General features: G+C 33.7%; 2 protein-coding genes and 1 pseudogene across 2 annotated transcripts in view; 2 read left to right on the top strand and 1 right to left on the bottom strand.

Moving 5' to 3' along the window:
- The window catches only part of LOC136037043 (run domain Beclin-1-interacting and cysteine-rich domain-containing protein-like), a 126,059-nt gene extending 99,380 nt beyond the window's left edge, over positions 1-26,679 (top strand). Inside the window, exons 10-11 of the transcript XR_010619855.1 lie at positions 5,277-5,371; positions 26,031-26,679. The gene's annotated coding sequence lies outside the window, so the exon portion shown is untranslated. The remainder of the gene's footprint in view (positions 1-5,276; positions 5,372-26,030) is intronic.
- On the bottom strand, positions 1,197-14,130 carry LOC136037064 (heat shock 70 kDa protein-like; annotated as a pseudogene).
- Positions 14,222-15,742, top strand: LOC136037039 (transcription factor Sox-14-like). Its single transcript, XM_065719456.1, has one exon. It carries the CDS (start codon positions 14,292-14,294, stop codon positions 15,006-15,008), a length of 717 nt encoding a protein of 238 aa, XP_065575528.1. The 5' UTR covers positions 14,222-14,291; the 3' UTR covers positions 15,009-15,742.
- Positions 26,680-27,279: the final 600 nt, after the last annotated feature.

Below are 27,279 nucleotides of genomic sequence, written 5' to 3'. Positions count from 1 at the left end.
GGTATTTTTTTTTGCAGCCCCTCCCCTGGGGACTGTGGGGGAGTAAGTCGTCCCTATAGAAATAGTTATTATGTTTTTCAACTGCGCTGAACAAAATGGTTATCTGAAAATTTTGATCCGTTGACTTTAGAAAAAAGAGCTTGGGAGGGGGCCTAGGTGCCCTCTCATTTTTTTACTTAAAAAGGGCACTAGAACTTTTAATTTCCGCTGGAATGAGCCCTCTCGCGACATTCTAGGACCACTTGGTCGATACAATCACCCCCGGGGGAAAAACAAAAACAAATAAGTACGCACTCGTGATCGGTTTTCTGGCAAAAATCACGAAGTTCCACATTTTTGTAGCTAGGAGGTTGAAACTTCTACAGTTGGGTTCTATGATATGCTGAATGCGATGGTGTGATTTTGGTTAAAATTCTATGACTTTTAGGAGCTATTTCCCACTATTTTCCAAAATAAGGCAAATTTTGTCAGGCTCGTATCTTTTGAAAATCATATATTTAAAATCAGCATAAAAATCTGATTCTTTGATGTGTCTATTAGTATGAAAATTTTGCTTCTTAGACTTTCGTGTACTATTGAGCCGGATCGCTCCTTACTACAGTTCGTTACCACGAACTGTTTGATTATTTCTGTTCGTTTTAAGTTTTGATGCTGCTCCTTCTTTTCAGTTGAAAAAAAAAGTTTTTTTTGAAGGATCGAATTACCTATTAAGGCAAGGTCACACTCAATATTTGCTTGCAACCCACTGATGGGTTTCAAACTGTAGTTTGAGAGATACTGTTCTAAATAGTTTTTTTCATAATACTAGTGACCTATCTAGATTATTTTCTTTCAGGCTAGAAAATCTCAAAGTTTTACTTAATGTATTTTCTAGGTTATATACAAACTCAATTCGGGGGGACATACGATTTTTTAGAGCAAGAATTCTCCATGGGGATGGAATATTCAGAAAGTTGAAATTTCTAGAGAAATTTTAAAAGGGGAAATTTGCCACAATTTCTGTACAAAATCTTATTATTTGTAATATTTTTTATTCGGAAGAATCAATTTTACCTAGGGAGATGCTCTGGAAGAAATTTTCAGCAGGGATTATAACTTTTTGGGGAACTTTTCGTGAGAGAGGTTTCCCTCAGGAAGTATTTCCCATTAGGAATTTTCTGGGGGAATTCCAAAGGTATAATTTTCTTGGGGGAGGTTTAATCAACTTCTCCTATAGTTATTCCACCTGATTCTTGAGGTTGATCAGGCATTTCTCCTGGCGTACTTCCAACCCCTTGGTAAAGTTTCGTTATTATAGACTGGCAAATATTTTCAATTGCTTTTCCTTGTCTTCAAAATTTTCTTTCTCAGCCAACTGATTGTCATCCAGCCATTTAATAGTCTCATTACAAGTTCCTATGAATGTGTTGCGATCATCTTCACTAATCTTGTTTTTAAAATATTCACCTTCTAAAGTATGTTTCATATTAAAACAAAAGGATTCAAGGGTATTTTTAGCAGAGATTTTATCCCTTTGTTTCTCATCCTCGGCACCTTCTAAAGTATGTTTCATATTAAAACAAAAGGATTCAAGGGTATTCTTTGGTGAGATTTTATCCATTTGTTTCTCATCCTCGGCACGATAACGCTCAGCATTATTGACCATTTGCTCAATTTCGTCCCTAGATAAACGATCTTTGTCATTAGTGAGCGTGAACTTACTTGGTCTACGTATGGATTTTTCAACAGCAGTAACATTTAAAATTCCGTTAGCATCAATATCGAATGAGACTTCGATCTGAAGTACACCTCGAGGGGCTGGTGGAATTCCATCGAGCTCAAATTCTCCGAGAAGATTATTATCTTTTGTCATGACTCATTCTCCTTATAAACCCTAATCAAAACTCCAGGCTGATTGTCCGAATAAGTAGTAAAAATCTGAGTTTGCTTTGTAGGAATGCCTACATTCTTTTTTATCAATGAAATCATAACTCCCCAAGTTGTTTCAATACCAAGAGAACCCGGTGCAACTTCCAACAAAAGGAGATCCTGGAGATCCTAGACTTGTCACCATTAAGAGTGGAAGCGGCGCCGAACAGCAGCCTGGACAAAGCCTGAACAGCAGCGCCGTAGGCTACTGCTTCATCAGGATTGATTGACTTATTGAGTTGCTTTCCGTTAAAAAAGACTTTTATAAGTTTTTGCACACATGGAATACGAGTTGAGCCTCCAACAAGAACGATTTCATGGATACTTCCCTTGTTTAGTTTAGGATCGCTTAGAGATTGGTCAACTGGTTCCATTGTACTTCTAAATAAATCTGCACGAAGTTCTTCAGACCAAGCACGTGTAATGGAGGTGTAAAAATCAATGTCTTCATGAAGAGAATTTATTTCAATATTAGGTTGGGTAGAGGCAGACAAGGTTCTTTTCGCCTTTTTACATGCGGTCCTAACTCTTTTAAGTGCTCTTGCATTTGTCGAAAGATCTACTTTATACTCCCTTTTAAGCTCTTTTATAAAGTGGCTCACTAGCCTGTTATCAAAGTCATTTCCACTCAAATGCGTTTTTCCCCAGCCAACGATTTTATTAAGCACTTTCTAAATCACTCTGAATTTAAACATTCAGAAATACTTTGAGTTTGTTGCACTCAAAAGTGGATTTTTTTTAAATTTCTGATAATTTTTTGGTAAGTAAAACATTATAAATTGACCAACTAGTTGAGTTGGTTTTGCTCTAAAGTGCTTTTATTAAATTTTGGTAGTCAATCAGTAGCAATGGCACTCGGTATTTACCAACTAGCTGAATTCGTCCTGCTCAAACGTGATTTGATTAAATTTTTTACACTCAGTCAGGGACTAAAACACTGCGATATTATCAGCTTGCTGAGTTCGTTGTACTCGAAAGTGCTTTTATTAAATGTTTGATACTCACTTAGCAAGTAAAACACTCGAAATTTACCATCGAGTTGAATTTGTTCATTTCAACCGTGCTTTTATTAAATTTTTATATTCAGCAAGCAGCTAAAACACTTGGAATTTATCACCTAGCTGAGTTTTTTTTTACTCAAAAGTGCTTTTATTAAGTTTCTGGTACTCTGCATGTAAGCAAAAGACACAAAATTTATGAACTAGCTGGGCCTGTTCTATGTAAAAGTGCTTTTGTAAATTTTTTTTATATTCAGTCAGTGACTAAAACACCCGAAATATATCAACTAGCTGAGTTTTTTGTTGCTCAAAACCGCCTTTATTAAATTTTTGACTTTCAGTCAGCAACTAAAACAGTCGGAATTCACCAACTAGTTGAGTTTGCTCTGCTCAAAAGTGCTTTCATGAAAGCTTTTGGTAATCACCCAGCAACTAAAACATTCAAAATTTATTGAGTAGCTAAGTTTTTTGTGCTCAAAAATGCCTTCATTAAAATTTTTTCCAATCAGCTTGCATGTAAAACGTACGGAATTTAATCAATTAGCTAGATTTTTTGTACTCAAAAATACTTTCATTATAATTTTGTTACTCAGTCAACAGCGAAAACACTCTGAATTTACTAGCTTTCTGAGGTTTTATGCTCAAAAGTGGTTTTATTAAATCTCCGATAGCATCGATAAGTTAAACTATCGGAATTTATCAACTAAATGAGTTTATATGGCTAAAAAAGTGCTTTTATCAAATTTTTGGTAGTTAATCAGTAAGTATAATACTCGGTATTTATAAACTAACTGAATGTGTTTTACTCAAGCGTGCTTTTACTAAATTTTTCATAACCAGTTAGATAGTAGAACACTCAAATTTTATAAACTAGTTTAGTTCGTTTTACTCAAAAGTGCTTTTCTTAAATATTTTATATTCAGTCAGCAAATAAAACACTCAGAAATCAAAAAGCCATAGATACTCCAATACTAAGCCATACTTTTCAAATGGTTTTATTGTACCATTTCCCTCACAGTGCTGTTTTATCATCTCTTAAAATATATACGATGGTTTTTGCTTTTGTCTTCATGCATACCCCCGTACTAAACGATACTTTTCAAAAGGCTTTATTGTATCACTAAGACTCCCCTATGGGGCGATGTGGGTATTCAGTGACACTTGCAATGGCTTTTTCATTATGACAACTCAATAACTAGAAACCCGTTGCACGACTTAACATCGTTCTGTTGTTAAGAATAATTATAACCCAGAATAAAACTCTCTGTCAAATTAATATTCAAAATTTAAACCCCTCTGACAGAAAAGCTTGCGAAGAAGTCACACTTTAGTGATAAGCGCTGTGGGATCTCAGTTTATCACTGCATGGTTGCAGTGATGTGAACTAGGATGGTTGGATATATATATATATATATATATATATATATATATATATATATATATATATATATATATATATATATATATGTACATATGTATAATAAAAATGGATCTCCTTAAAGATTAAATCTAGAAGGTAATTCTGATGGTATACGAATCCGAAAACACTTACATTTGAATTTTGCCTATTTACTATATCTCAAGAGTTGAACAAATACAATAAAAAATGACTCTCTCTCATCAAGGCCTTATGCAAAAAGATCATGTCAAATAAAAACACGTTTTTCAAGTTCTCTCCATCTGAATTTCGGCTACTATGCTACTATGTAGCAGAAGCAAAATATATACTCATGTGAGTATGCAAATTATGCAACCACCGTCCCCTTGACAGAGATGGTAGTAGGTTATGCCAGGTTTGTTCTAATACGGTTATACTAACGAGATATTCATGGAAGTATTTAGAGCCTCAAGTGTAGAGTCCGTAGTGCTTACAGCAATACTACTCACGCATTCATGATTTTTCTTTTGGCAAAAACACAAAAGTGCACATTAGTGGGAGCTTGAAATATCTACAATAGGGTTTTTGGATATGCTGAAATTGATGACTTGATTTTTTAAATCCCTTGACTCTTAGAGTGTATTTTTTTTTCTTTTTCTAAATAAGGAAAATTTTCTCAGGCGTGTAGCTTTTAATGGGTAACATAATGAATTTTAAATAGTTGGAATCAGCATAAGAATACAATTCGATATTGACATCGAGATTCAGTTTCAGTAGCTCTTGAGCCGAGGGGGCTCCTTACTTACAGTTCGTTACCACGAACTGTTTGATAATGGAATGACAAGAACGGAAAAAAGATGTATACATAAAAAAAAATGATAGAATAAAGATTTTTTACCGCACGGAGACGATTATCATGAGAATTTTCTCAGATGGTGAATCCGTTTCTGTTTCTCAAAAAGGATAGGTTAAAACCGGTTGATTTTTTGCAGACTTGAAGAAAACATTAGTAAACGCTTTTATGGAGGAAGTCTCAGATGTATTTGGAAAACCAAATAAAATAGTGTTCTCACTGGTTTCAGAAAAGGTAATGCACTATTGTTTTCTATATTTCATTGTGTTCTTTCTTCAAACAATGTGTACATTTTTTTGGATCCAGGTTGTCAAAAAGGCGTATCTAAGGAACGGGTAAGATCTGGCAAGAGTATCAAGTTGAAACTTCCAGGACTGAATGAGGGGAACACAAAACTAAATCAAAAGACACTATGTTAATTCTTGTCAAAAGGGTGTGTTTGCGACATCTAAGGAATGCTCATACCTTGGTTTTAAGCTTAGCAAGTGAGATATTAGGGCACCGTGAAACATATTATTAAAATATATTTTGAAGCCTGAATAAACAGGCGTCATGCACATGACAGGCATAGGAAACTTAGGACTGAGCAAAAAGAGAGTCACCACCCATATAAATACACAGAAGCTGAACTTATAAACATATATGTAGATTTCCTGGGAATCAAGAAACATATTCATATGTAATACTAAAAAACATGAAATGATTAAAGTAATAATCAAAAAATTAGGTTAAAAAAAGGTGTTGCTTAGAAAACCCCGCGGGCTTACTTTTGGACTACTTTTAGGGCATCAAGACATCATCCTTCAAAACAAAGTGACATTACATTGGCTATTTGAACAGGCGAGGTTTTGATCCGAGATCAGCTACAATTACTTAAATGGTTCTGGCCAATACTTTTTTCTGAGACTTTAAAGTTCGTAGAAAAATTTTCCCTGTGAATTTTTTAAGACCCATGGTTTCAAGAATGTTTTAAAAACCCATGGTTTCAAAATTTTGTTTGTTAAAAAAAAAATAGACAAATGGCCGTGGATTGTCAGTTTAATTTACATAAAATATTTAATAACGCAATTAGAACAGCCACACGGTGCCTACTCGCATATGTGATTGACGGTATCGGCATTAGCCACCTGTCGTATGCTGATGATATTTTGTCATTTTTGGACAATTTGATATCGATGCAGAATGTAATTGATATATTACACTCACATCTACGGGAGATAGTATTAGGGAGTGATCCTACTAAAACAGAATTCATAGTGGTAAATAATAATAGATTTCAAACATCGTTAAATTAGGAAGGATCACTGAATATTTTTAATAAAGATTCCATTAATTACCATGTGTTGCCTTTTGGTCCGTCAATTAAAGCTACGTGGGAGTCGGTGTTATAGTCTGTATTGGGATAACTTAGGAAAACTAATGGCCTGCTAGTCAGGGTGAAAGGTCGTTTTGATAAACAAACACTTGCTATAATTTATAGTTCAATGTTTGCATCTGTATTTTTCGTTGTTCCATTTTTGAAGTTTTTAAGTAAAAGTAAAAAAAAGTGGATCCACATGTACTTTTTCCGGTTTTGTAAATGTTTTCTTGGAATTCCACTATATTTCAAAAATAAGTATATTATACGAAAATCCGGAATATTTGATATTACTGTTAAAATAGATCAACGATTCGACCGATTTTTTAAACAATCTAGAGAAAATTCAACAAATTTTCCACTTAATTGGCATGTTTAATGGAAAAATAGCTTTGTCCCCACAACTTTAATAAAACAGCTTTTTATATGTTATGTATTATGAGTGTTTATGCGTTATGTTTTATGAGTGTTTTTCACGTTTTGCAATAATGAGCTATGGTAAGTTACTTACTATAGATTCATGAGTTATTATGAGAGTTTTGATCTACTTATTGTCGTCCTTTTCATTAGAAGTGTTATTTTATATTTTTCAGTTATTTTTGTTTATTTTCTACACTCCTCGGTGTACATCCATGTAGGCCTATGTATAGAGGACATAAATAATTTATTATTATAATGATGTTTGTTCCTTAAAAATTTTGATAATTTTTTTTATTTACGAGAGTAAGAAAGCTGAAAACATTTAAAACGTATTTTGTTTTCAGTAAAGCACAAATTGTGTTCTGGTCTTAAGAAGGCATAGGGGATATCAGCCCTACCCCTGTTAATTTCTGCTCGTTTTAAGTTTAATTTATTTATTGATAGTGATTTGTGGTAGTTTAACGCTTGGAAGATTATTTGAATTTATTTTTGCTCGTTCCTGGCTTAATGTAGCCTTTTACTTGTCTTTGAAAAACTTGTCTTGCGGAATTTTTTTATACTTTTTTTTTATTTGTTTTTTATTGACAAAGTCTTTTTCATGGGAAAAAATGATATTGTATATCTTTTCAGTTTTTTCTATAAGAATCCATCGTATAGGTTGCTATTTGTATGATGGAGAAACTTTTTCAACAATTTTTAATCCTGACACAACAGTATTTTTTAATTTAATTTTATAGCTTCTGAAGTTGACCCGAACAATAAAACTTAATATCATTCCTAAGAGATTCTATCTATGCTCTTTGACAACCTGCATACACTTACACTCTTTTTTTTATATATTTAAGTCATAAGAGCAGAAGTAGAGAAAGCAGTATCCCCAGAAGTTTCAGCTTAATGCCCCCCAGAGGTGCCATTTGGGGGGGTCAGGGGTGGGCAAAACAATATATTTGTTAATGTTTCGTCAATAAATTTGTTGCCCTTTTCTGAATTGTCCATCTTTGAATTGTTTCTTTGCTACACACGAAACATTTGTTTTAATGCTGTTTTATTTATTTTGCTGTTTTATATTTTGCTACAGGTTATGGATCTTTTTTACTAGGCCGAAAAATTTTATTCACTGCCGAAAAATCGATTAAGAAAGCCGAACTTTTCCAAGAAAAACTTATCAATAATTATTTAATTCATTTTCCAGAAGTCAAAAAGAAAAGATGTTCTAATGATAAGCCGTATATAAATGATAAAATAAAAAGTTTAATCTGACAAAAATTAAGACTGTTCCAACAAGGAAAACAGAAGAAACTAACCTACTAAGGAAATCTATAAAAAAACAGATTCGGAAAGCTTCAGCCCAGAATTACCGTAATAAAGTATGTGAACTCTATAAAGCACGACCGAACCAAAACTAGTTCATTAAATAAACACTTTGTCGCTATTTTACAAACCCTCAGTGCTCCACTCATGTAATATTCACTGGCTAATAATTTTGTCTGAGAATTTTGAAGACGTGGTTATATCACATTTCACAGATGATTGGCCAAAAAAAAATGCATTTCACCACCCCAGATTTTCCAGGGGGGCCCAAGCTTCCACCACAAAGTGCCCTTTTCCGGCCATAATTATCCATTATGTCCAACATAATCCATTCTGTTCAAATGATTTGAACTAACTGCACGCCTATTAGGCAAAGAGCGTAATTACCTGACGACCCTTGGGGTAATTACGCTATTTGCTATTAATCATTGTATACTTTGAAAGTAGGTTAGATTCATAATAAAAGTCTCAAGTTCTGTCAAATGCCCCATGCCCACCCCAAGATTTGGCCCAAATGGCGCCTCTGATGCCCCCAGTCGTTCTCAAAATATTGCTAAGTTCTCTTATTGGCAACTACAAATACAATACTTTTTGATTTATTTTAAAGCAATATTTTGCTTTACTTAGCAAAGATCTTTCTTTGCTTCCCGCATCACAACTCTATTTTGGTAAGTCAAAAGACGCTAAGGGACTGTTTTGTTTTGCCAAACTGAGGTTTTTGGCTTATATTCTTGAAATTAGCTGGTTTAAATCTATTTACTGGTTTGATACCTATCCCCGTATTAATCTTTATCCATGTATAGGTTTGATCCTGGAGTCTAGGGAGCTTACGGTTAAAAAAAAACTAAAATAAAATATCTGATTTTCAGAAGCCAGATGAGGAGGATCTTTTTAAAGGAACTATTTTCCTATTTTTCCTTTTTTTTAATAGGATAATTTGAAAAAAACAAAACAAAAATTCCCCCCCCCCATAGATTTTAAAGAAAACTTTGCTCTTCCCCTAAATTATCGTGAATTGACGCCACTACTTTTGTTCTGATAAAACAATTTGATATATAAATATTAAATTCATAAGAATATATTTAGACTAGTCATTGCTGATACAAATAGAGAAACTTGGAATGCTTTTCTTTTTAGGTTTTCCAATATCCTGTAACGTCTTGTAACATAACATTTTGTGAATTAGTGGGGCAAATTTTGGCATCAGGGGGATAATAGCGGCTCCAAGGAAAAAAAAAGAAAACAATTTAATAAAACAAGATAGTACCATTGTGTTCATGATTTTATGCTTTTTCCAAGCAAGTATGGATCCAAAGTCTTAATCTGGGAGGGGCGGTAGTGCCAAGAGAAGAAAGTGGAACATCCCCCCCCCCTACATTTATGTTTAAATAATTGGATTAAGGCATTATCAACGTAATGTAACACAATCACTTTGCCGCTTGCGTAAGGCATTTGGAAAACTTTGTCAAGGTCAAGACTGCCACTCAACGTCAGGTTCCGTCGGCTCATCCGAGGCGACCCTAGTCAAAGGGAAGGCTACGTACTCGTTGCCTGTTGCATTTGGTGAACTGTAATATTTTTTATTGCTCTTTGATACCATCACGGTGAGGTAAGTTAGCAATATAAGATGAATGGATAATCTAAGCGTCTGGACACCACCATGAGAGGCTCCTATAGAAATGGGACGAAATAACATAGAAAATCCTCTTTCGAAATATAATGTTGGAGAACGCATTCGTTGTTTAAATAACAAGGTTTGAGGGTGAGGGGATTATTTCTTGTGTTGTTACCGGTACTGTCAACACAGATACTCAAAAGCTAAGAAAAAAAGAAAAGGAAAAAGAAAAAAACCTAGTCAGTTTGCTGAGAAAAAAGACAAGTATTGCTGATGCTGCAAAAATTACCCCATTCAAGGCAAAAAGCAGACGCGGCATAAGATTGTCAGAAGATAAACAGTGGATTTTGATGCAGTGGACAACAAACTTTTGAGCCCGTTTGATTTTTTTTTTCCAAAAATTTTCTCTACGACACTAGAAGAGGACTGATTCTGGGTCAGAACATAATGTCAAGAAAAAAAGACAAATGGGTAAAGACGGTAATAGGTGGTGCTAGTATACCTGGCCCTAGCAGCAGGAAATGCATCTCCCAACGCATGTTACCACTGAGAACCTCGTTGATGTAAGCCAAAAAGAATAGTTTGACTTATGATGCCCTGTAATGGGTTTTACGTGTGAGAAAAAAAATAAGTATAACCAGGTATCATGTCAAGGAAGATGTGAAATATACTCACTTAACTATTGACTGAAGAAATTGAGGAGCAAAATATCCGACGCCACGTTAGTATGGGGTGACGCTCACTTCTTAAATCTCTTTATAGTAGAATTCAAAGCCATTTGGCAAAAAGAAACTTACGACCTTGACCCTTATAATAAATGAAATGCCGGTATCTTCATCACAACTGTAACCTATTTCTGTACCCCCCAATGAAGCAGGCATTAGATTGTTAGCAGACGAAGTAGCATCATTGTCAGGGTACATCATATAGTGTTGTGTGGCTGCTAGCAAGGAGGGAAGCATTTACAACAGTGGTGAAGGAATCTTGGATTTTTTTCAAGTTCAATGATGGAAATAAAATTATTCCATTTGGACGTATGTATTACGTACACTTTATCTGTGGCTCCGGGGAGCAGTGATAAGAGATACCAGCCTTTGCATGCTTATACAGGCCACAGCACTATCACCGTCCAATCTTCTTTTCCTGGGTCTTCACTCTCTTGGGCTCTCCCAGACAGCACAGAAACGTTTAAGTATTGCGTTTATAACACATACCGTGTTTGAAGAATTTTAACGCGTTGATATGTTTTATTGTTTTTATTTTAGAAAATGATCGATTATCCTTATTTCTAGCATTTCTTATTTCTTGTATTTTGTTCTCAATAGTATAAATGGAAGGATTCTTAGGAAATTTGCTTGGAAGGGTCGATTACTCCCATTACCCCCTTGTATCTGCGCTTGTTTCCATGTATCATATTAGTGTTTTTAAACAATGCAACCTCCCCCCCTGCCATCATGGTCCAATATATATCCTATATATACAAAACTATAACTGAAATCCTTACTTTAAAATTTGTAAAACTTTTCTATTAATCAGGTTTTCAAGTTTTTTCTTTCAATTGTCATCAAATTTTTGTACTAGTAAAACTGTAGTAAGGAGAAACCCAGCTCAATAGTAACCGAAACTCTACAAATTGAAATTTTGATACCAATAGTTAAATCAAAAGAATTGCATTTTTACGCTGATTCTAAATATATAAGTTTCATCGAGTTGAGTTTTACTCATCAAAAGTTACAAGCCTGAGAAAATTTGCCTTATTTTAGAAAATAGGGGAAAACACCCTCTGAAAGTCAAAGACTCTTAATGAACGTCACACCATCAGATTAAGCGTATCAGAGAACCCTACTGTAGAAGTTTCAAGCTCCTATCTACGAAAATGAGGAATTTTGTATTTTTTCCCAGAAGACAGATCACGGGTGCGTGTTTATTTGTTTTTTTTTTTTCAGGGGTAAGTGTATCGACCCAGTGGTCCTATAATGTTGTGAGAGGACTCATTCTAGCGGAAATTAAAACTTCTAGTGCCCTTTTTAAGTAGCCAAAAATTTTGGCACCTAGGCCCCCTCCCACGCTCATTTTTTCCCAAAATCACCAAATCAAAGTTTTGAGATAGCCATTTTGTTCAGAATAGTCGAAAAACCTAATAGCTATGTCTTTCAGGACGACGTAATCCCCCACAGTCCCCGGGGGAGGGGCTGCAAGTTACAAACTTTGACCATTGTTTACATATAGTAATGGTTATTGGGACGTATACAGACGTTTTCAGGGGGACTTTTCACGTAAAAGGGGGGTTTGGGGGTCGGGGGTTATGTGGAAGGATCTTTCCATGGAGGAATTAATCATGGTGGAAGAAAATTTCCATGAAGGGGCCTTAAGATTTTGTAGCATTATTTAAAAAAAAAGAGAAAATAATAAAAAGTCTTTTCAGGTGAAGTAAGGAGCAGCATTAGAACCTGAAACGAACAGAAATTAATAAGTATATGAGCGGGTTCGTCTCCTCCACAATACCTCACTCTTTACGCTAAAGTATTTTTAGTGATTTCAACTATTTATTTTACGGCCTTTGTGATTCAGGGGTCATTCTTAAAGAATTGGGATAAAATTTGAGCTTTAGCGTAAAAAGCAAAGTATTAGCATCGGGGGAACCCCCTCATATACGTAATGAAAATATACGAGCATAGAATTTCGTTACGTAAGTTAATTCGTAAGCTACGTATATTTTATACTAATAAAAGCGTTCGTAGGAAATTAAAAGTTCTAGTTGCCTTTTTAAGTAACCAAAAGATTGGAGGGCAACTAAGCCTCCTCCCCCACCTCTTTTTTCTCAAAATCGTCCGATCAAGACTTACAGAAAGCCATTTAGCCAAAAAAAATTAATATGCAAATTTCGCTTTAATAATTCATGTGCGGCGAACCAAAATCAAAATACGCATTAATTCAAAAAGGCCCAGAAATTAAATAAAAAAAAAAGTTTTTTTTAACTGAAAGTAAGGAGCGACATTAAAACTTAAAACGAACAGAAATTATTCCGTATATGAAAGGAGCTGTTCCCTCCTCAACGCCCCGGTCTTTACGCTAAAGTTTCTTACTGTTTTAAAAATACAGTTGAGAGAAAGAGTCAAACTTTAGCGTAAAGAGCGGGGCGTCGAGGAGGGAAAAGCCCCTTTGATACACGGAATAATTTCTGTTCGTTTTAAGTTTTAGTGTCGCTCCTTACTTTCAGTTAAAAAAACTTGTCTTTCTTATTTAATTATCCAAAGGATCTACCGCATTCACTTAGCCGGCTTTTTATGGCTCGAGAGCGCCAGAAGCCAATTAACAAAGAAATACGAAGCAGCGAGAGATGTAAAACAACAGAAAAACATATAATTTTGGGCTATATCTAGGACAATCAGGGTGGCGGAGTGCATTCACAGAACACGGATATAATATTGGAAAAGAGCATAAAATAATGAATCAAATGCTATGCTTTTAATTTCATTAACAAGTTTGTTTTCTTGGATTTGTTAATAGTCCCCGTCACAAAGAATATGAATAGCGTAGAGGAGTTGAAAATGGCGCTAGTCTAAAAAAAATACCATCACCCTATACCGTTTTGGCGATTCTAGCCCTCTTTTCAGTGTAATACTAAGATACAACTAGAGTACTCGGAAAATTTAGCATAATAAAAAGCGTCTGATCTCAGTTGCTGAAAAAATATGATTATGAAGAGTTGAAATTGCAAAGGAATCCCGGACGCTTGATGGGGTTGTTTTTTTTTTCTTAAATACTAGCGGCAGTTTCTGCTCTTTAAAATTGCATATGCTCAACCCAAATTTCTTTCATGATAAATATAGACTGCAAAATATTCTTATCTTTATATCTCATAATTCCTATGACAGATGGAAGCGAAATTAAATAAATTATGCCATTGTACCCCAAAAAAGACGACATGGGTAGAAAATTTATAGATGGTAGCAATTAAAGTCGCGAGCAATTAAAGTCACATTGCCATAGTGTTATTTATTCAAATTTCATTCAACCCATGTTTTACTACTTCTAAATTTAATAGTAACCGCATTTATTTGCATAAGAAATTATAATTTATTATAAAGACTATACAGTTTTATGACAGTCTTTTATCCATCTTATTGTATATACATCATGGGCCATTAGAATTCCTTTCGTCGTTATACAATTGAAGCTTGACGGATGAGAACATAAATGAATAAAAGGTATTATGGGATATTGTTCTCGGTATAAAGGACCACTTAAGCGATGTGCGCATGCTTTGCGCTGAGAAACTCCAGCCATTGGCTCTGCTCTTTAACGGAGCACTGCCCCCCATTTTCATTTAGGAGCCTTAAATGGATATGTATGATATCCATTGGTTTTTAAGGTACCCGCCTTGTGTCAAAATCAGTAACTTGTTTCAAATGTGAAACAGTTTTGATTCAGTAACTACTAAGTCAAGTATGTCATATTCGAATTTTAACTATCAGCAATATGCACCTAATGAAGAAAAGATTAAAAGTGATAAAAATGAGGAGCATATTAAGAGACCTATGAATGCCTTTATGGTTTGGTCAAGATTACAGCGTCGTAAAATAGCACAGGACCATCCGAAGATGCACAATTCGGAAATTTCAAAGCGTCTTGGTGCTGAGTGGAAACTCTTAAGTGAAGATGAAAAAAGGCCATTTATTGATGAGGCCAAACGCCTAAGAACTGTGCATATGAAAGACTACCCAGATTATAAATACAGACCACGGCGTAAACCGCGGCCCGCTAATAAACCCGCGTACCAAGCTTTTTCTATGCCGTTTATGCAAACACCAGCATCACTTGACCCATTTTCATGGCTTGCAACTTCTAGTGTAAATACTGCAGCGCAGAACTATCAAGCAAATGCTATGGATATAGAAAGAAATAGACTTTTTGGACTTTCTTATGGGAACGTTCCGCAAATGCATCTGAACAAAGGTGAAGATAATAGTAGTATGTATGATACGAGTAAAATGCAGCCAGCAGCTAGTCTATATGCATCATTTTATGCCAACAGGAATGGAGTGCAGCCGCAGCACTTGCTGCACCAGACACCAGTGATAAGTGGGCCTCCTTTTCAGCAATCAAATTTAACCACTAACTATTTGGACCAGTTACGAAGGCCTATGCCAGCAGTGCTGTTTTAGTACCCCGCCGTTTATGTTTTTACTATTTTTTCAGGAAAACTAGTGTCGAAAGTGACATTATTGTTAAAACTGTTTCTTCTACTTGGTATTTTTTTTTGTTTATTTATTTTATTGAAAAACTAACTTACTTTTTAGTCACACCCCTTTACAAATTGTTAAGTTACCTTTTCAGGTTGTCCACTTTTGCAACTTGTTTAAATTATAATTTAAGTCTTCTGGAGCCAATAATCACCAATAATTTAAACTTTATTCAATACTTTTTAATTTTTTTCTCATAAATATTGGCTACTAGGTACTGGCATCAGTTGGGGGGGGGGGGAGGTGAGTCCCTTGCTCCCCTTAACTTTCAAAAATGTTTTGATGGATATTTTCATTGAAAGATGCCCATTTTGGTATATCAATTGAAAAAAATTATCCCCCTAGATCTTGGAAAAAATATATTTACTAACTCCTTCTAATTTTGCGAATTGACGTCCTGTTATTAGGTAATTACAAGGGTCTCCCTGCTTTTAAAATATTGTACACCGGATGGCGTGCTTCAAGCATGAGGGAGGTGTATCATACGTGGCATGGCGGGTGTTAGCCAGTAGTGGGACTCCAAGATATGCACCCTGTGACAGAGAGTGGGTGACCCCTTGGGTAGTTATTAACCAAAGAGAATTGTGAATTTAATTGTTAATTATCGCATTTGTTTTGATGTTTTACGTATTAAATAAAATTTTTGATAATTCTAATCTGTTTATAAGGCCTTTATTTATTCAGTAAACAAAACTATAATGGTACTCTTGAATCTTAACTGAGAATCTTTTATAAATATTCATCCTTATATCAATTTTTAATTGTAGACCAAAGTAGTTGATGCCAAAATATAGCAAAATTCTATTCATTATTATATGATCAAGGCTCAACAGAAATGAAAATTATGATCATGGAGCAGTATCAAACAGTTCGTGGTAACGAACTGTTTGATATTAATATACAATTAATATAAAAATTTCATTTTATTAATTAATATGCGGAGAGCCAAAATCAAAAATGCATTAATTCAAAAACGTTCAGAAATTAAATAAAAAAAAACTAGCTTTTTAAACTCAAAGTAAGGAGCGATATTAAAACTTAAAACGGACAGAAATTACTCCGTATATAAAATGGGTTGTCCCCTCCGCAATCCCTTGCTCTTTACACTAAAGTTTGATTCTTTGCCACAATTCTACTTTTTAAAACAATTAAAAACTTTAGCGTAAAGAGCAAGGGATTGCGGAGGGGACAACCCATTTCATATACGGAGTAATTTCTGTCCGTTTTAAGTTTTAATATCGCTCCTTACTTTCAGTTTAAAAAACTAGTTTTTTTTAATTTAATTTCAAAATCGAAACAAAATAAATGCTTTCAATTCCTCAAATTTAGACAAGGGAACATCTATAAGCAGTTTTTTGAAAATAAATTGATGGCTGTTGTAGAAAATACTGCTGTTACATTGCTGTTACAATGGTAGAAAATATTCACTGTCGTCATTTCTGGAAAATTTATTATGAATTAATTGATAAAAAATAACTAAATTGGAAAATATGTAAATAATAATAATCAAACAATTTAAATAATAAATACGAAAATGATTTAACAATAAATTATTAAATGATTAATTAACTTAAAATAATGTTATTGATAAATAAAAATATTGTTAAAATTTAGCCTGAAACTTTTGTGAGAGATGGGGGAGGGGTTCTAATCAAGATTTTACCCCGGGCGCAAGAGAGGCCAGAATTACCACTTTTTTTTCTTTTTCTTTTTTTTTTTTATACATACAATTATGGACTTTATTTATCTTCGTTTATATAGATGTATCTATGACAGTTTTTGAGCGCTGCGAACAGAAGAAGAGCAAAAATCAGATTTTCCCATAAGCAAAGTTGTTTCTTGCATACGAGTTAATAACCAGTGGTGCAAATTTGTAACAGTGTACGGAGGAGGGGAATTTTTTTTATATTTCCTTAATGATGATGAAGAAAGGTATGAGTAGCATCAGGCAAGTTTACACAAACTAGGAGAGGTTTTTTTTACTCCCCGAAACTCTATGTATACATTACATATGCCTGTTTTCAACCTTGACACCAAGACCCCCCCCCCCATTTTTAGATTTTTTTAGTATTTGTATCTGATCAAAGAAGTTAAATTAAAGTCTGCATATTTGTAGCATTTAGGAGTAAGGAGGTTTCATATTTCGTAAATGAATAGTTGCCAGTTCTTAACGTTAGATGGCATCGTCATGTTTGGACTCCGGAGAATTCGGCTGGGATATTTCAAAGGGGTAAATATGCAATTTTGATGCAAAATGAGGTACGTATGTGTTTTGGGGAAACTCAGAACGAGGAAAACGGTACAGTCAGAATTTTTTATCTCAACCGCTACGAAGATAAAGTCATATGCCACTAAGCGGTGTAATTTTTTTTTTTTTTTTTAGATCTTGTTACAATTCAGAACGACAGAAGAGGATTATCTTATTGAGCTATTTCATGGAGACCTGGCATTTGTCTCCTTTTTCGTCAAGAAAAAGGAAACATATCCCTTGAAATGGAATAATTTTGAATTTGCTTGGAATACTTGAATTTAATTTATATCACTAAAAGAGTATAAAAAGTTAGCTTAGAATGCGTTCGCTTCATCTCCAATGGCCTCATCCTTCAGAGCGACCGCATACAGCTGACCAACTTTTTTCTGTTTTTTGGCTGTCCGGAAAAGTTGAAAATGGCGTATGTCGCCCTTATAATTATCACAGCCGAATTTGGATTTGCACAATAATTCAATTGTAAGAAAGTTCAATATCAACATTCAATATTCCTTGTCATTTCATTCCGTCAGGATATCCTATATATCGGGTCTTTGTATTTTCCAAAATAGGCTCTGGATAAGCGCCTTCTTTAAGAGAAATCCACCAATGCGGTGAAAGAAAGATTTGCTGGAAAACATCTCTTCTTTGGAAAATGTTCCTTTGTTTCGCTTCAATTTTGGTTGAATATATGAGATTAGAAGCATAACCAGAATTTATTTTTTGAGAGTGTTTGATTTTAACTTCGACCGAAGTGGAAAAAAAATAAATTTATTACATAAGGAATTGAAGAAAATAAAGTAGAATGCATAAGCGTTCCAAGATTTAAGAAGGATGTAAAAATCCGATGGCCCCCATCCCTGTGCGTACACCTGTATTGTGCGTTTTGAATTCAATGTCCACAATAGGTGATCGACTACATTGCTTTTACAGGTGATAAGCAAAGTTTCATCCAATGTCTTGTTCACAACTCCAAAAACGGCTGATATGAGGTTCGGTTTGTCCCTTTAGGTGTTGTCGTTGGCTCAATGCACAATCTATTTACTCAATCTATGTTCCAAGATATATTCCAAGAATCATCCGTTATATATAGTAAATGAAAAAAATTTGATGATATTTTTAATACGACTAATTTCTAGAGAAAATGAGAAGATTAAGCCCATCTAGGTTAACCTAAGATATTTTGGTTCGTCTTGATATCTTTGAGATATCTTTGGTTCGTGCTTAGTATAAACCCACAGCTCGGAGCTCTACTTATTGCACAAAGCGTGGAAAACTTCAGCGATGCAATTCCAGTTCAAGTAGCATATCGCCCACCTCGTTGCATTGTGCACGCAACCTGGGGTAAACGAATTTTCGAATGGCGAGCCTCCCACCCGTGTTATTACAATACCTTCAGTTTAGTAATGAATTTGTCTTCTGATCAAAGTAGTAAATACTCCACTTATGTTTCCGTACAGAATTTTACCTTCTTCTAAATGATGAGTGCCTTGGAATATAAATAGAAAAATTTAAACTACACAATTTAGACATCAAAAACCTTAATTATTTGAGGGGGTGCCTACTTTCAGATATAATATGAACCAGAATGTGCGTGCCGAGTGTGGTATAAGTGCGATACTTGGGGGAAATTGTGCCAAGCGTAGTGGAACTTTGCGCCATACATGACGTTCTGAGATGTACACCTGTCAGCTGAGAGTGGATGTCCCTTTGTATTCATTCAGCTAAGAATAAACATGTTGCAAATGCAAAACGAACCTTGATATTGGTTTTTAACTATCAATCTATTAAAAACCCAACACTGTAGAGTGCAGGAAAACATTGAAATTTGGAGTTTTTTTTTAGTCTGCTTTGTAAAAACTTTTAAAAACTATAGAAATATTTGTTCCTAAAAAACCTTTTAGAAACTTTAGAAATATTTGTTTCAAAATTTTTTTAGAAACTGTTTCTGATAATGATTAAGTAAAGAATCAGTATTTCGCAAAGTAATAAAAAAAAGAGATGAAAACGGAACAAACAATCAAAATGGCCATTTTCATTTTGAATTTACAACGGATTTTTACTTTTAATCCTAGTAGAATCTTGAAGCATAAAAGAATTTTAGAAAAAGGAAAAAAAACTCTATACCTTGATGACGATTGCATATAGCGTTAAATTTATCTTACCTTAAATCATCATAATCCATTTAAGGTTCTTTTGACCTGTAGTGATCTTGAGTTGATGACTCCCAGTTGAACCTCCACTGCCTCTCCTCCCACTCCTTGTCAAGTTGGTATTTGAAAGAGTGAATGGAGGGGGGTGCTGACACTTGAGTCCTTCAATTGATTCCAATGGCGTATGACTCTTCTTGAGAAGTACATTTGATGGATTGCGTATTGGGTGCTTAAAGTAGATTGAACTCGGGAGCTCGATCTCGATTGAGAATTAAATGGTTTTAAAACTTCGTAATTAATGTTTTAACTCGAAGCTAAAACATTTTACATATTCCATGAGAAGAATGATCACAGATGCATGAGCTTTGCTATTTACCTTTTTTTTCATTCATTTTCCCCTGGGGGGGGGGTGAACATCAAAGCCGTGGGCTTAGAAAATTTGGACTGATGTAATTTGAAAATATAATTTAATTAATTCAAAAATATAAATTAAAATATAAAATATAAATAAAATTAAAATACAATTTAATTAATTAATTAATTAATCAATTGAATATAATTTAATTAATATAATTTAATTAATTAATTCTAGTACATTTTGAAGCAGCGGAAGAAATTGCACTGCAAAATCTGTTTCCGGTCATTTTTGCTGTAAAACACAAATTTTGGATAGAATAATTCCCTAAGTCCCACGATTTTTACTACTTTTTAGATACTTTCTTAAATTTTAAAGATAAATCACATATTTTTGGGAATATTATATAAGTATTTCCCTAAAAAGCTCTACTTCCCCACGAAAAAGAATTCTTGTTCACCGGTCATGTGTAATTTACAATACATGAACAGTTTTTGTAGACAATAATTAGAAAGCTTTACGAGTATATCTAAATTGTTCTGTATTAACATATTTTAGATTAGACATCTTGAATATTATTTTACACAATAATATACCAAAAAAAATGAAAAAGCAAATAGATTGACATCATTATTCCAGGCTATATTTTTATATTATTTTATATTATTATGTAAAATTATTATTTTATATGTTATATTATTTATTATATTAATTTATGTGTTATATTATTTTTATATTATTTTATTTTTTATAATTTTTTATATTAATTTTTAAAGAGACGTTTAAGCATTACTTAAACCTAAGGTTTAATGCTTAAACCTAATTACATTAAAGAGTTATATTGAATCACAAATGGTGATTCTAAATTCTAACCGCTTCCCAGATTTTAATATTCAATATCTATTTCGACAAGGACGATTATAGTAAAATTATAAAATAATTATAATTATGATTATTAAAATGATTATTATAAATAATTTGTAGCTTCAAAGGCTGAAACAAAAACGTATCGAGGGGTTATATATGAAATATAAACGTATATACGAGGGGCTACATAATATAGCCTATAGGGGTATGGAAATCCCTGAGTTACGTTAAATACCTTGAAACTCATATAAGAGTTTGGCTATCGGATAAGAGAAGAAAGTGGTTCTTTCCTGAAAGGAAAGACAGCACCATTTAGCGGTACTCAGGAAACACATAAATATATTTATATAACCTACACTAGTCATTATCTAACGAAAATACCATCTGAATTTCTTTTGGCTTGCAGTTAAAGTTTAGGACAAAATTTCAATGTTTATCGAAGATTTGTGATGAATAATTTTGTTGAATAAGTCCTTAATAATATTTTTACTACAAAATTTTGGGTGAACGAAGATTGGTATAATTGTTTATATTGATGGAAATTTTCGATGACTTTTGATCTTCTACGCTGCTGAAGCCATCGCAACTTCTGCAATAGAGTTCTTTGATGTTTAACCAAACTATATATATGTGTTTGAATATGTTAAAAAAGTTTAGCCTATATAAATTGAAAAAAAAAGAAATATTAGCATTTAAGAATACTGAAAACAAAATTTTTAGTGACATTTGGCCCTCCCCCAAAAACAGAATTTCAGGTAAGGCTTATGATGGCCCGTCTCACCTTTTCTATCTGTTTGCTGATGCCGTTTGAAAATAATATTTTATGCTACATAGAAGCATTTCAGCAATGGGAGGGGCACTATTACCGCCCCCTGCATAATAAATAAAAAAGACTATGTATTTGTTTCCATTCCACAGTAAAACTATTCAGGCTTAGCATAAAGACAAGGGGATGAGAGATTAATTCCTACACGTCACCCCTCCTCTACCCCTTACCATATTTATCTGAAGGCTCATGGAGAGTTAATTTATGCATAATGACTGTTTACAAAATAACCTGTCGCTCCTCTTTGATAAAACTGATGAAAAGTACACATCACTGAGTTCGAATTCACAACAACGCGAATCAATTTAGTTGAATCAAGCATTAGAATGAAATCCCATAAAAACCATTTTATCTCATATTGACTACGTAAATTTTCAGGAACAAATGTGCCACGGTGCGGCATTAGTTTCTCTGCAACTGGAAAGCATAAAATTTAGTTTTTTGATATAGTTTAGCTAACCCAGAATTATAAATCTATTGCAACTTCGTGTCCTTTGGTCAAAATCATAGTTAGGTGCCACAAAATGGCAGAAAACGACACTTTTCAGCACCACAATCCTTGTAGTAACTTTAAAAAGGCCCTAAATTTTAATTAAGTTCAAAGAAGCTTTCTTGAAAAATTTTCTACGACCTCCGGTTTTTTATACAATCGCCCCTTGAAGAAAAACAAAAACAAAAAACAAATAAGCATACATCCACCATCTTTCTCCTGGGAAAAAATGTAAAATTCCAAGGTTTTGTAGAAGGAAGCCTACGGTACGGTTCAATCACATAATGAATCTACAAATGCGATTTTCATAAAGATCGCTTGCTTTTGCGGGGGCGTTTTCCCCTTTTTCAAATCAGGAACATTTTCCCATGCTCTTAGCTTTTGGTGGGTAGCAATAGGAATTTTATAAATAAAACTCTTAAAACAAGATATATGTTTGCAATTCGGGTCAATGTTATGTTGTAATTTATATTGGGTCTTGGAAACGTTAAATGAAACGCACTGCCCATTGGAATTTATGATGTTTGTCTTCTGGAAGTTAGATAGTGGGATTTTGGCTTTAAGATATTGTAGATGGCCCAGTTTTAGCAGAATATAAAATAGCGAGTTTCTGAAGACCTAAATTCAAGGGACCTTGGAAATCATTTATGCACGGATTTCTGAAGTGTTTAAACTTTAAAGCAGTTCATCTCGAGCAGTACTTCTGTAATAAGTTTTAGAATCGCCTCTGCAGTCGAGGTCGTATTGTATGCACATGTAGTTGGTTAAAAATAAGATGCATTAGTGGATTTGGAACGGTTTCAAGGCAGTTTCTTTATGAAAGTTTGGAAATTAAAACATATGACTCGCCCAGTATAGATGATCTGGCGCAACATCTTCAAAGAGAGAAAGATAAACGAAAAAAAAAAACCAGCTGTTTTTTTGTTTTGTTTGTTTGGATAAAAACAGTTGTTTTCTATTTTTCCGAAAAAGCTGAACAGAAAGTAAAAAGGTCATCTGTTTTTGACGGACCTGTTTCTGTTTCTGTGTTTTTTTATCTCTTTTCTCGGTTTCTGTTAATCTGAAAAACAGAAAGTTCAAAATCAGAAACTTCAAAATCAGAAAAACTAGGTTTGTAATACCAGAAAGTGGAACGTGGAAAATTTTAATATAATAGAATGTGTTTCTAAGAACCTTGAAAATCATTTTATATACGGATCTCTGAAGTGTTCAAAGCAGTTCATCTCATGCAGTACTTCTGTAAAGTTCTTCTCTTGTGTTTGTTTTCAAACCATCTATACAGACTTGTAGAAAAAATTAATAGTTTATAGTAAAGAGACTCTTCTTCTACCCCCTCCCACGTGAACCCTTAGCTATGACTAATTCAGTTACACGCTTACCAGTACATGCATACCAATACCACATGATTACTAAAGTAAACCCATGACACCCAAGAGGAGTAGAAAAGGTTTACACAATAAACTTAATTATATTATATATTTTGGATCAGCATAAAAAGCCAAAGTACTTGTGTATTATTCAGAACACACTCAAGAAGTGAATTTAGGATCTTTCGTGAAACAAATTACGATGCAGGTACATTTTAATTAAATATTTGGTACTTGTTCATTCAATTGATTCAATTCAATCCAGAACACACTCGAGAATTTTGCTGAGAAAATCCAGTTTCATAGCCACAAAGACAAAACTCAATTTAGTTTGTTACACATAGTGACAAAAGACAGTGTCTGGACATGGAATTTGAAAGGAAGATTTGGGATTTGCCAAAGACTGAAAAAGAGGCAATTATATTTTTCCAGGATAAGGGGTTGTTACCCATAACAAAACAGTGCGTCAATGGACAAAACCTGACTTTATGCTCTTACGAAAAGGAACTTTTTTGAAAGTGAAACAGTAGACCATGTTTGAAAAAGTCAATTTGTGTTCATTAGCTTTATCAAAAGTTTGGGCAATATATTTGCACATTATGGGGGGGGGGGGGTTGAATTATATCAATTATCTAACCTAACCTTGCGACCTCTATATATAAAATATTTCATTAAAATATGAGTGTGTTCTGAATAATACACAAATACCAAAGCCAATTCTGTTGATGTATCAATTTTCATCAAAATTTCTTTTTGAGTTTTAGTTTTAAGTCCAAACTTTTTTTCTTTTTTAGCACGAAATGTTTGATAAACTTTTTTTTGCCATCAACAACTTCAGCTGAACTTGCTCATTTTGTTCAGTTGAACATGAGCATTGAAAGAAAGAGGTTCAATTTCACAGTTGTATTATAAGCTTAAATTTAGCTTTCTTTTTGTTATCTGTAATTTATTTAGTGTTTGAAGATATAAGGGATTTCTGGTTGAGAAGAAAAATTTTTCCTGTTATGAAAAATATATATTTTACATTGCTATAATAAAATTAAAGCATTATATCTATACAGGGAGGGTTAGTTTTTGGTATTGACCCTAAAAAATGTAAAGGTCTTTACAAAACCCCACTTTAGGGGCTTTTGAGACCTTGGAAAGGAGTTGATCTAGAACATGTAAACGAAACGTCCGAAAATGAAATCAGAGCCTATAATATTCCCTATGACGCCTTTTTTAAGTTCCTGTCTCTACTCCTTGTGTAACCTATTCTAAAGCTTAAAAAATTACCTAAAGACAATTGTACACCAGTTTTAATCTTTGGAAGCAATAAATTTATGCTTAGTCTGATTTTGAGTCTGATTATCTTTTACTCTAGGTTTTTGACATAATAGATTAAGACTAAGATCATAATAATGCAAAATTATTAGATACATAATAGATTATGTAGATTGATTCCCTTATGAACAATTCTCACTGTTTTAAATTTTGCTGAGTTTTGTTTCATTTTGCGTGTAAAATTAGTTACTTTTTTCATTTGAGAATTTTTTTCTAAATCTTTTTAGAAAAAAACTTATTCCAAGAAAAAATATCCTAAAATATATTCCCCGGACACAACCCGCTATTGATATTCTGGTGTCTGCCCCTTCTGTAAAATTTTCTGCGGGCACCCATGATTAAAAGGTATAAAAATTCTGATGGAAAACCTGGTCAGTCAGTTCATAGGTTTCGATTAAAAAAAATATCTTTGAAATGCTTAGTGCAAAATGAGTAATAGCACCTAATACAATTTTATGTATTTTTTGGAGTTCTCGTGGCATGGAGAAATTTTTTTAGATATGTGCATTTGATTCAAGTCAGTGCATGGCTTAACTTTACAAATCAAAATTATATATCTTGCATTTTTACTAAATTTATTTATTATTAACAATAACCATCACCCCGAATCCATCGTATGCTAAAACTTCAAAATTGAATGTTCCTAAAAGGCAAGCTTCAGTGGGATTTTCCTTTGCAAAGAATTTCAATGTTAAATTACAAGACTTGGTCCTCCATTATATTTTACATTTATGCTATCGTAGTCGTATCACCGTTGTCATTGTCATTATTAACATGCGAAAAAAGTTGAATGACAAAGATACGTGTGAGAAGAGAAAAAGCTGAATAATCAGTTTATAATTCGAATAGCTATTTCAAGTTTCGAAAAAAAAGTGCTTAGAAATAGGTCATAACTTTTGTTTGTATTCAATGACGGTTGGATCAGTTTCATGTTAAGTAACCGTCATCTTTAATTAACCGTCAATTCTTGACATCATTATGTGTATGATTATGTCTCTGACCAAACACACAACGGCAAAGGAAAATAAAAAGACGGAATTAGATAATTATAGGACTCCAAATAAAAAAACATGGTTGTAATTTTTCCGTGAAAGGCTTAGACTAAGCATATAGCAAAGAGGGAACAATGGCAAAATTTCAATTATTTTTTAACACGACAAGAAAAGAAAGAAAATAACCACAATCGTATGAAATAATTAACAAATTCTTTTGACTAACCAACTAGGAATGACTATTGTTAAATTTCAGCGTGCGTTTAAATGCTTGCATTTCAAATTGGCAGCTTACTCAATAGATCCATGAGCAAATCTTTCAGGTACCAAGGACAGTGACAATGAAATCAGTGACAGTGATAGTGAAATCGGCAGCTTACTCAATAGATCCATGAGCAAATCTTTCAGGCACCAAGGACAGTGACAATGAAATCTGACTGTTGAAATTGTTGAAGTGAAAACCTACATGAAAATCTACATCTACATCAGGTGAAACCTACATCAAGTAAAAACCTACATGAAAATCTACATCTTTCAGGCACCAAGGACAGTGACAATGAAATCAGTGACAGTGATAGTGAAATCGGCAGCTTACTCAATAGATCCATGAGCAAATCTTTCAGGTACCAAGGACAGTGACAATGAAATCAGTGACAGTGATAGTAAAATCGGCAGCTTACTCAATAGATCCATGAGCAAATCTTTCAGGCACCAAGGACAGTGACAATGAAATCTGACTGTTGAAATTGTTGAAGTGAAAACCTACATGAAAATCTACATCTACATCAGGTGAAACCTACATCAAGTAAAAACCTACATGAAAATCTACATCTTTCAGGCACCAAGGACAGTGACAATGAAATCAGTGACAGTGATAGTGAAATCGGCAGCTTACTCAATAGATCCATGAGCAAATCTTTCAGGCACCAAGGACAGTGACAATGAAATCTGACTGTTGAAATTGTTGAAGCGAAAACCATACATGTTTTTAAAAACTTAAGAAAAATTCATATGTTTAACATTCACTTAATTAACAAATTCATTTGTTAAGGGAAAACACTTCCATATGCAGTTTTTTGGTTGTAACGGATATCAAGTTAAAAAGAAAAGTTGGTGAAAAACTAACAAAAACTAAGCTAAAAAAATTTTAACCAAAAAGTCGCCTCTCCCCAAAATTGATGCGTTTATCAAAGTTTTTTGTCGCCTCTCCCCCTACCCCCGAAAAAACACCCCCTCAAACAAAAATCTTGGACACGGCCCTATGTTATACACATAAGGATTATTTTAAATTTATAAGCATTGCAAAATGTTCGAATTCGTACTAGGCACGCTAACAATAGAAAGCTGTTTGTGTAAAAGAGACTCTTTCTTTTTTTTACAGCTTTGCTCTTTTTTTACTATTCCTTTTACTTTTTTTTTACTATCCTAATTGTTTATTCGAATCTGGTAGGGTTTTGATGATTCAAGTCTAATGCCTTCCAGACGTGTGGCCGAGATATTCAAGATCTCATTTTGATTTATACAAAAAAAATTTGTTGTTACAAACTTTCTCTACCTCATTAAAAGTTTTAT

The sequence above is a fragment of the Artemia franciscana genome, chromosome 16 (genome assembly GCF_032884065.1).
Source record: "Artemia franciscana chromosome 16, ASM3288406v1, whole genome shotgun sequence".
NCBI classification, from domain to species: Eukaryota; Metazoa; Arthropoda; class Branchiopoda; order Anostraca; family Artemiidae; genus Artemia; species Artemia franciscana.
Note: the sequence above shows the minus strand (reverse complement) of the source record. Positions and strands in the feature narration are given on the sequence as shown.

What these genes read in the sequence shown, in the direction of transcription:
- LOC136037039 (XM_065719456.1), top strand. Translation starts at nt 14,292, where the DNA reads ATGTCATATTCGAATTTTAACTATCAGCAATATGCACCTAATGAAGAA.